This window comes from Chiloscyllium plagiosum, chromosome 9 (assembly GCF_004010195.1).
Source record: "Chiloscyllium plagiosum isolate BGI_BamShark_2017 chromosome 9, ASM401019v2, whole genome shotgun sequence".
NCBI lineage: Eukaryota > Metazoa > Chordata > Chondrichthyes > Orectolobiformes > Hemiscylliidae > Chiloscyllium > Chiloscyllium plagiosum.
Window position 1 is genome coordinate 6,058,079 of NC_057718.1, and position 11,217 is coordinate 6,069,295.

Here is an 11,217-nt window from a genome sequence, read left to right on the forward strand (position 1 = left end):
AAAAAACTGCAGATTCTGTAAATCACAAAGACAAACAGAAATTGCTGAAAAACCTCAGCAGGTCCAGCAGCATCTGTGGAGAGAAATCAAAGTTAACGTTTCAGGTCCAGTGACCCTTCCTTAGAACATGGTTCTGAGGAACGGTCACTGGACACGAAAAGTTAATTTTGCTTTCTCTCCATAGAGCTGAAAATGTGTTGCTGGAAAAGCACAGCAGGTCAGGCAGCATCCAAGGAACAGGAGAATCGACGTTTCGGGCATAAGCCCTTCTTCAGGAATGAAGCCTGAAGAAGGGCTTATGCCCGAAACGTCGATTCTCCTGTTCCCTGGATGCTGCCTGACCTGCTGCGCTTTTCCAGCAACACATTTTCAGCTCTGATCTCCAGCATCTGCAGCCCTCATTTTCTCCTTTCTCTCCATAGATGCTACCAGACCTGCTGAGCTTTTCCAACGATTTCTGTTTTTATCACTTACGTGTTGTTCTAGATGTTAAACATTCTGACCTCAATTTTACGACTGTAAGCTATTCAGCTCATTGGGTTCCCGTTGGTGTTTTGATTGAAAATGTTAGGCCATTGTATCACTACTGAACAAAGAGTAACTGCCATCCTTCTTGTACACATAATGGTACAAAAGTATAAAGCAATTGGTTATTTATCTCTATACCATTTGTGGGAGTGTACTCATCACTGCTTTGTTTATTACACCTTGTATATCTCACTTCCCTACGTGCCCCCAATTTCATGAAGGCGCCCACTCCTGGTAGATATGATCCATGACTATCCAGCAGTCTTTGGAGCTTTACCTCAGTACCATGTCTCCACATCTAAGACTTGTCTGTTACAGTGAGCAGACTGCTTGTTCCTGGGGGTAACTCAGCAAAAGTCCCACGTTTAAATACACTGTTCAGAAACTCACAACCAGGAGTATGACACTTAGGTTTCCTTCTTTGACATCCAAGACCACTCTGAGGAGAAAGTGAGGACTGCAGATGCTGGAGATCAGAGCTGAGGAAGAAGGGCTCATACCCGAAACGTCGATTCTCCTGTTCTTTGGATGCTGCCTGACCTGCTGAGCTTTTCCAGCAACACATTTTCAGATCCAAGACCACTCTGCCCTGATTACAACTGAAAGCAAATAAAAACCACATCCACAAGGAGAAATTCAAGATCCTTCCGTTCCATATGGCTCAGTTCCATCCTGGCAGGGTGTAATAACTCAGAAAACCCCACTGGAAAGGAACATTATTTAGAGTTAAACATCAAAATAGTGTCATACATAGGTTAGTCCCAGTACAGGACAGACCCATCCTTGGGTCTGATGTCTTGTTTTGCCTTTTCCAGAAGTGTTCTTACACACTACTGAACATTTTATTTCCCGTCACCAAATCACACTGACAATTAATTGGACAGGTGGCAGAGATGACCCCCCTCCACAGCCTGCTGCCTGGACCTGACATAGGAGGAGCTCCTCCCATCCGCCCACACCCCTTCACACTGGTTGCCCAAAGATCAGGAGCGTGGGGGCTGAAGTGCAACTAAAAACACAACAAAAGATTTTCTAAATCACCAAAAAATTGGATCTGCTTTATGTTTTTCTCCCCCCCGGGGGGCCTTGTAAAGCCCTCACATAGGGGACCTTATCATCCGAGATATGTTCCAGGAAAACCTGAAGGTTGCACTCATACTGCAGTAAATAAAAACTTGCAATTTATGTAAATATACTTCAAAGCGTTTACTGCCCTCTGCTATTAAATATGCCCAGGTACAAGAAGTGGAGGTGCCGGTGTTGGACTGGGGCGTACAAAGTTAAAAGTGACACAACACCAGGTTATAGTCCAACAGGTTTATTTGAAAGCACTAGCTTTCGGATCGCTGTTCCTTCATCAGGTGGTTGTGGAGCTGGATCAGAAGACACAGAATTTATATTAAATGACTACAATTTCATACAACTGAAACAGGGGGAAGCAGGGTGGCTCAGTGGTTAGCACTGCAGCCTCATAGTACCAGGGACCCAGGTTCAATTCCAGCCTTAGGCGACTTTCTGTATGGAGCTTGCACATTCTCCCTGCGTCTGTGTGGGTTTGCTCCAGTTTCCTCTCACAATTCAAAGATGTACAGGCCAGGTGAATTGGTGTATTAGTCAGAGGGAAATGGGTCTGGGTGGGTTACTCTTCAGAGGGTTAGTGTGGACTTGTTGGGCCGAAGGGCCTGTTTCCACACTGTAGGGAATCTAAATGTTAAAAAAATACAAACCATATATTAAACAAACCTAGGTTTCTATTAAGCCTTTCATCTTTTACAATGTCCAGATACAAGAAGTCCTTCTGAAAATGATTGGGATGTGTCAAGGTGTTTTACAGCCAGTGAAATAAAAGTGTAGCCAGTGTTGTAGGAAAGGATATACATTTGTGTCGAAAATCTGCACCTTTTTGGGATCTCTCTGATTCACATGAGTAAAACAGTACTCACCCTTGGACCCTCTGTTCCTGCTGTACCTGGAGGGCCAACACGACCAGATGGTCCCTGTTAACAAACAAGGTTTTCAGTCAGATACTAGTATCACAATTCGCCCTCATCTGACTTTCATCATTAACTTGCAAAAGTACATAACATCAAAACTCCCTTAAGTCTTGGGCCCTGCTAAGATCTACATTGTAAATTGCCTTTCAAACAAACTCTTAAAGAGCTAGCTTGTCTCACAAAATAGACTGCTAGACAAATACCATTCACCATTCTTCCATATTGTTCAGTTTGTGACCCTCACAGATGTGGAAGGACTTGTAAACGAAAGGTATTTAAAAATGTCAAGCAGTTTTGGTGCCCTTTTAAGTTATGTTGATATTTACAATGTGTGTAATGTATTCCAGACTTCTCTGTTTCTTACAGCATTGGATGCTAAAAAACTGGAAGTGGAGTCTAAGATGGTCAACACAACTGTGCCTCCAACCAAATTGGACCACTACTTTCACCTATCCAATCTGGAAGTTTTCTTATTGAGAAAAATTTCAGGAAAAGAATCACAGAATATCAGATTGTGGGTCTCAAGTGTGTCAAGGATAGAGGGAACAGACAGACCAGAAAGAGGACTTAAGGGCCCGTTCAGAACAGCCATGATCTTCTTGAATAATTTAGGATATCTAGTTGGTATGGATACGTTGGACCAAAGGATCTGTTTCCATGATGTACAACTCTATGATTCTATGATTGGCAGAACAAGCTCAACGGGTCACATGCCTTTGTTCCTTATGATATTTTGAAAGGAATTTACCACTTTTTTTGAAAACATTCAGTATCAATTGTCTCAGTTGGCTTTTGTCAAGAAAGAGTTGGGACACTTTTGAATGTGGGATTCTGGGTGAAACAAGGAATAGACTCAGAGAAGTACTACGCCATGGGGTGGAATCTAAAACTTCGGCAGGAACTAAGGGTGCCATAGCGTGCCATAGGCTAAGGTAGCCCAGGGAGTGTCTGTGAAGGAAGAGTTTTACACTCGCACCAAGTGTGAAAAGATCTAAAATCTGTTTGGTAAGTGTGCTGACTCAGAAATCCTGAAGATGTGGATGAGAAGTCACACAAGTTTGGTCACTATGTGTAACTTAAGCCCAGAACTTGAGAGTGCTACATGTTCTTCAATCTGAAATGATTTTAAATATTGTTAACATCTCCATATGTGGCTCTGTCCAGATATTTCAGTTTAATGGTGAAAATGATGCATTGTTTCTTTAAATAGAGCATCATAAAAATGATCAGACTTAAGCAAACTATTGCAGCATGTACATTGAATGGACTGTTCTATGTCAAACGAACCAGAACAGCACAGGCCAGTGCAAGCCAAACTCCCACAATACCTTGCTGAGAGGTACTCCTGGGTACAAGACAGGATAAATATAATTTAAGGTATTTGCTACACTCTGCTTTCAAGTTTGCCCAGAAAAAGGTCAAATCACCATAGTATTACCAGACCATAGGGCTGGTCTCTCATCAGAGAGAGGGGACTGGTGGTGGTTTAACCTAATCAACGTGCCTCAGATAAGGGGAGAGGTTAAGAAGATCAGTCTTTTATGGTAACCTCAGCTGGTGAGGGAATTGAACACCATTGATGTCTGCATTGCACATCTGCCGTCCAGCTATGTGGCTTTCCTGTAAGGCTGAAGCTCCTACTGCACTGCTTTATCAAGCAATCACAGCATTGGATCGATGGAGAGTAATAAACCTCCCTTTACATTCCCATCAAGCAACCTAGGATCAAGCACAATTCTCCCCCAGCCTCAGAGGAGCATCCTTTGCGTTCCTTCGACTACCTGTACCAGTCACGTAGCATCTATCACAATTAGGTTTCCATTGCAATTCAAGTTTAACACTGCAATCTCACCAGCCTTTGCACTACATAGCAACCCCAGAGAAAATAAAAGAGGAAGAGCAAAAATGACTTACTTGCCGGCCTGGCAATCCCGGTTCTCCTGAATCACCTTTCATTCCAGGGCGTCCCTGTAACAGACATAGCCCAGATCGTAAGCACAGCAAAGAAAATGGCCCATCAGAAACAGTTTCCCAGTAATCTCGTCTGAATGAAAGCACTGACAGAGAGAATATAACAGAATTAGGCCATTCAGCTTATTCTATCTTTCAGTGAGTTCATGGCTGATCTGTATCTTAATTCCCATGACCTGACTTTGTATTCAATCACTCAATCCCTTTATTCAGTGCAACTTTATCTCTTGAAAGCTTTAATTGTGCCAGCATCTACAGCCTCTTAGCAGAGTTCGCAATTTCAACTTTGCAGTGCTTCCTGCATTGCCTGGTTCCAATTTTGAGATTATATACGGTTACTCCAATTCCCTTACCAGAGAAAAAAAATCAATTAAACACAGATATTCAAGCAGTTGAAATGTTGGTTGTGTTATTTAGTTTAATCACACTTTAATCAACTCCTAACTATTCTGCTTTCAACCAAACCTATCTTATGTCAAACCTCGTACAACTTTTAAAAAGAAAATACAGGCAGTTTGGTAGATATAAATTGTAACTTATCTCTCTTTCTTGTTGCTAACAATTATTTTATTGATGAATACATCAGTTCAGCCACACTCCAGGACATCGCTAAGGATCAGTGAAGAGAAAAATCTGGTCAATGTTTAATGCTTTGTAGATCCCCCTGATTTGAAACATTAACCTGTCTCCAATCAGATGATGACAGACCTACTGCATATTCAGCACTATTTTCTTCTGATTGAGATAGAAAGATAGATGGAGCAATGGAAATACTGACTTCCTTAATGTGATATGAGAAAAGCCAAAGATGAGAAATAGCTATTTGACCCATTCAACTCACCTTCTAGTCCCATAACTTTCACATAATAGCATCCAGCTGTATTTTCAATCTTCTCAGTTGTTTTTCCTTTAATATCTCACCTGGCAGATTATTCCCAACATTTATCCCTGCTTGAAGTAAATCTTCCTCTGTCTGTTTTACGTTTACTTGTCAAAAATTTAAATAATGCCTCCTACACTTGCTTTCCTAGCTTGTTTTGAAATAATGAAGAAATGCTTCCCCCATTTCATATTTTGTATGTGTGAATATCCTTAAAGTGTCTTCATTTTTGGCTCGTGAATTTGGCTGCCTCTAATCTTGCCTCATAGCTCATCCTCTTTACATCTGGGACTAGCCTTGCTGAATCCCTTCCCAATGCATGAATAGCAGAACCGAACACTGCGCCAAGTGTGATCTGACCAGTGTATTGTAAAATCTCTGAAGAGTTATACTCTCTATTGTTCCATTCTAGTATTCTATCAACATTTTTACCATATTGAAAGTTAAAGGTCTGATGTTATTCCCAGGTTCCCTCTCCAAGTCTGTCTGTGTTATATCCATTTTCATTTATTCAACTCTTAGAATGTGTTTTTTGCCTGAAGCAAGTCTCTAGCAACATTATTCACTTTTCTTTTCTTTCCTGGTGGATGAGCATCACTGGCAGGTCCTGCATTTTGTACAGTATACATCCCTAATTGCACTGGAGAAGGTCAAAGTGAGCTGTTCTCTTGAACCACTTCTGTGTGATGAAGTACTCTCATAGCACTGGTGGGGAGGCTGTTGTAGGATTTTGATCCAGTAATGATGGAGGAACAAGGATATACTTCCAAGTCCATTAAGCACACTGCCCTTGTTCTTCTAGGCAGTGGGATAGGCTCTGCTACTAAAGAGTTACAGCAATGAATCTTAAAGATGGTACACACTGCAACTATGGTGTGCAGGTGGTAGAAATGAAAATGCAGGTGGTAGAAATGTGAATGCTTAAGGTGATGGACTGAATGTCAATTAAAATGACTCCTTTGTCATGGATGCTGTGAGCTTCTTAAGAAATACCGATGATTGAGAATTTGGCAAGGAAAGTACGATTGATTATCAATGGAAGATCTTTCTCTTCCTTGAATAATCTTTACCTAACTCTCGTGTGATATAAACGTTACTTGCTACTATTTATCCCAAGCTTTCATATTGCCATTGTCTTGCTGAATGGGGCATGGACTGTTAATTATCTAAGCAGTTGCAAATGGAGGTGAACATCATGCTATCATCAGTAAACAGCCCACTTCTGGTCTTAATGTGAAAGTCCTTGATGAAGTGGGGTTTTAGGCTTACAGTACTGCCTGCTCTTTCTGTTCTTCTTATTTTAGTGTCAGCAACAAATCTGAAGAGCAATGTCTACACCAGTACTGCAAATTAGAAACAATACGTTTTAAACACTGACTCAGTAGGACTTCACTCAACACCTACACTTAATTTCATATTATTTTAACCAATTTCCTATCCAGAAAAAAAACAATGCACCTCAAATTCCTGTGGCTGAAATTACATTGGTTGTCCTTTGTTTTTTAAATTAGTTTAAAGGTAAGATGGACTGATAGTCAGACAAATAAATTGGTTGTTAACTGAAATGAGAAAGCTATCTTAATCATAAACCAAGCGTCATTATGAAATACAGTGAGGCTGCACTGAATATGGTAGGAATTGTCAGTTGATAAAAGACTGAGGTTTAGCTTGCCTAAAATCCACCGAGTAGTCACATGATAAAATGATATGGAGTCAGTTACTGACCAAAGCAATTAAACTCTATCTGGTAGTTAACAGCAGACCTCAATATGTGGTGAGGTAAATAGCAGTGAGCAAGACATTTTGGAACTGTATCTATGCCAAAGTCAGGCATCTCCTTTTATCAATGTGTAATCGCTGCAAGATTTTGTGGGATCCTGTTTAAAGTTCAAATGAGGGCAATCTTTTTTTTAAAAGAAACTAAAATCTAGAAGAGGCTCTGGATGGGAGAAGCCACTGTAAATAAATCAGTTTATTTAATGGAAATCAGTGGTATGGTTCTCTAATTATCAGATGGTGCTGGAACCCAGAATGAGGGGGGAGGTATCAGGTGTGCCGTTAGAGCGAAACCATTTCTGAAAGATAGCACAGCACTGAAAGATTACTATTCTGATTGATTTCTATGTTCACGGAGATGACATCAGCATCCGCTATGTTAACAGCCATCTCTATGTCTTGTTCAATAGTTGTGATCTGTTTTGTCCTTGTTGCTAAGAGCACACATACTGGAGAGGCAAGCCTGATGAAAATTGGCCATGTATGGGTTTGTGGGTGGCTGAAGTGATTCGAACTCAAATGGAACACTACCATGGTAACCAGGCAATGAATGCAACAACATCTCTGTAGGAAGGAATGCAAACCTTTTGATTGCTTGAAACAGCCACTTCAGCAGAGTGGGTTTATGTATGGTCTTTGCATCTAGCTTATTGGGATGGTTCTCAACCTCATTGTCACAAAATTAAAAATGCAAAATATTTTTCTATCACTCTAATCTGTTGAAATAAATCTTGCCTTCAAAAAACACATTACACGAAGTTGTAAGTAACAAATAGATGATGCCTTTAAAGTTCAACTGAGTGACATTGGAGAACAAGTGCTGAAAATATTCAAGAGATATTCCTTTATCACCAATCTAATGAATAAACTGACCCTTATGTTTTAATGTAACTATTCAAGTTGGTGGATGAAGGACTTAAGGCAAATGCATTCAGCTTTTATATGACGAGAGCACACCAGTGAAACATGCCCCAACTGGTACAAAATGGAATTCTGTGTCAGGAACAGAAGAGAGAGCAATGCTGGGGAAAGTTAAATATAGCCATTTAAAGATTCCTCAGAAGTGCTGCAGTCCCAAATTTGTAAGAGTGCCTCAATGATTCCAGTTAAATTATATGATTACTTATGGCAGCCAGTTCTACCTTAAAGGTCTTTGTTTCAGACTAGTGAGCAAGAGGCATCAGATCTGCTTTTTGGGAACAAAGTGGGCCAAGTGGATTAAGTGTGACTAGGGTGTTACAGATATGATATACATAATACAGTGATGTTTTAAGACTGTGGTTTAAGTTAGGATACAAATTAAGGATCCATGTAACCTGTTCTGAAATCTGCCTGACGTTATCGCAGTTAAAGCTTAAAGGGCAGTTCGGGCTGTTTGCAGAGAGAAGATGAAAGGCAGCAGCATCTGTGATTGCAGGGGTTTGACTGGCCCCACAATGGTGTGCAGAATGTCAGGCAAGAAACGGTTTTGCTTTTAAATCTCCATTTACTGCAAAATTAAAACACAGTTAGGGTCTCAAGCATAAATAATTAGCATTTCGACCTGCATATAAGGCTCATTTGATTCATATTGCCATAGAGATGGGTTTTGTGATTAAAAAAGGTTTCCCAACATTATCACTGAACCACACTGACAGTGCTTAGCTGCCAAGATCCAAAAGGGGGCGACCGAGCGAGATATGCAAACTCTCAATAGCCCACCAAATGGAACATTGCTGGGATCTCATGCTCAACTGAGTAGATCAAAAATTCATAAAGATTTGCACCTGGAAGATTGACCAACTTTGTGGAAGAGGGAGAATTGCCAGGAACAACTCTTACAGTGAATGACAGGCTCGTGGTTAAAGGTTACTAAGTTGGAAAAAGAAATGAAGGGAAGTAAAGATTTGGAAGCTAAGAAAGGAATTGGACTGGAAAAATCAAATAAATCTTTAAATGTCAGTTTAAAGTATCTATATGATTTGGGTTTTCTGCTGTATTTGAAGTAAAAGAGCGATGCTCTGTCCTGTAGTTTATAGTATAGCTGCCTACAAAAATAATACTCAGTTAACAGTGCTTTTGGTCCGGGTAAAAACAATGACTGCAGATGCTGGAAACCAGATTCTGGATCAGTGGTGCGAAACGTCGATTTTGCCTGTCCTCGGATGCTGCCTGAATTGCTGTGCTCTTCCAGCACCACTGATCCAGAAAGTGCTTTTGGTCCATTTGTTGAAGAAGTCTTGAACATGAAATTTTGTGTCATCCATTCAGCTGTTGATTCAAAGTTTACGTAGTTTTTTTTAAAGTTATTGATCTCTTTGAGGATTGTAACAAATGAAACAGTTAGATGGTAGTGATCATTTAACTAAGTTGGCTACAGAAAAGGACAATAATTAATTCAGATAAAATCAACTTCAATGGCCTACCAAAGCAGAAATTGCTGGAGGAGCTCAGCCAATCTGACAGCATCTCTCCACAGATTTCCAGTATCCTCAGATCTTTGGTATTTATTCAAATGCATCAAAATGGTTCGGGCCAAGAGAAATCTGTAGCATGGATTAGTTGGAAATCAACGAATCGAACAATGGGCTGCCTTTAAAGGAGAGGGAATTCAAACACAGCCCGGGTATATTTGTAATGGGAAAAGGGAGGGCAAACAAACTTCCTGGATTATGAAAGGGATAGAAATTGAGATAAAGCATAAAGAGTGTGCTTATGATAGATGTCAGATAGACAGTACAACTTAAACAAAAATTCCAGGCCGAGTGTAGATGGCTCATTTAAAAACTAGGAGAAAGTGAAGACTGCAGACGCTGGAGATCAGAGTCAAAAAGTGTAGCGCTGGAAAAGCACAGCGTCCGAGGGGCAGGAGAATCGACGTTTCAGGAGTAAGCCCTACATCAGGAATCATTTAAAAAGTAGCCAAGAGAAGCAAAATGATAAATGGTCATGATAAATGGTTTGATAAATGGTTTGGTAATTCTAAAGCCTTCTACAGATAAAAAGTCAGTAAAAAGATAGTAAAGGGAGAACTGGGGACCATTAGACATCAAGATTGTCATTTAGAGTGGAGACAGGGGACAAGAGTGAGCTTTTAAATAAATACTTTACATCCTGTTTTGACCTAGGAAGAGGAGACAGTTCAAAGACTTAAAGGGTTTAAAATTAATAAAGAAGCATTGACAAAAGGCTGCCTGTACTTAAATTAATAAAGAGGCGTTGACAATAGGCTACTTGTACTTAAATTAATAAGGAAGCATTGGCAGCAGGCTGCCTGTACTTAAATTAATAAAGAGGCGTTGACAATAGGCTACCTGTACTTAAATTAATAAGGAAGCATTGGCAGCAGGCTGCCTGTACTTAAATTAATAAAGAGGCGTTGACAGTAGGCTGCCTGTACTTAAATTAATAAGGAAGCATTGGCAGCAGGCTGACTGTATGTAAATTAATAAAGAGGCGTTGATAGTAGGCTGCCTGTACTTAAATTAATAAGGAAGCATTGGCAGCAGGCTGACTGTATGTAAATTAATAAAGAGGCGTTGACAGTAGGCTGCCTGTACTTAAATTAATAAGGAAACATTGGCAGCAGGCTGACTGTATGTAAATTAATAAAGAGGCGTGACAATAGGCTGCCTGTACTTAAATTAATAAGGAAGCATTGGCAATAGGCTGCCTGTACTTAAATTAATAAAGAAGCATTGGCAATAGGCTGCCTGTACTTAAATTAATAAAGAAGCATTGGCAATAGGCTGCCTGTACTTAAATTAATAAAGAAGCATTGGCAATAGGCTGCCTGTACTTAAATTAATAAAGAAGCATTGGCAATAGGCTGCCTGTACTTAAATTAATAAAGAAGCATTGGCAATAGGCTGCCTGTACTTAAATTAATAAAGAAGCATTGGCAATAGGCTGCCTGTACTTAAATTAATAAAGAAGCATTGGCAATAGGCTGCCTGTACTTAAATTAATAAAGAAGCATTGGCAATAGGCTGCCTGTACTTAAATTAATAAAGAAGCATTGGCAATAGGCTGCCTGTACTTAAATTAATAAAGAAGCATTGGCAATAGGCTGCCTGTACTTAAATTAAT

General features: G+C 40.1%; 1 protein-coding gene across 4 annotated transcripts in view; it reads right to left on the reverse strand.

Moving 5' to 3' along the window:
- The window catches only part of LOC122552587 (collagen alpha-1(XII) chain-like), a 264,538-nt gene that overhangs the window by 39,967 nt on the left and 213,354 nt on the right, over window positions 1-11,217 (reverse strand). For all 4 annotated transcript variants that reach the window (XM_043695315.1, XM_043695311.1, XM_043695313.1 and 1 more), the window contains 2 exons: window positions 4,437-4,490; window positions 2,472-2,525 (listed from right to left, as the gene is read on the reverse strand). In XM_043695315.1, the coding sequence (XP_043551250.1) occupies window positions 2,472-2,525; window positions 4,437-4,490 (108 nt within the window). The remainder of the gene's footprint in view (window positions 1-2,471; window positions 2,526-4,436; window positions 4,491-11,217) is intronic.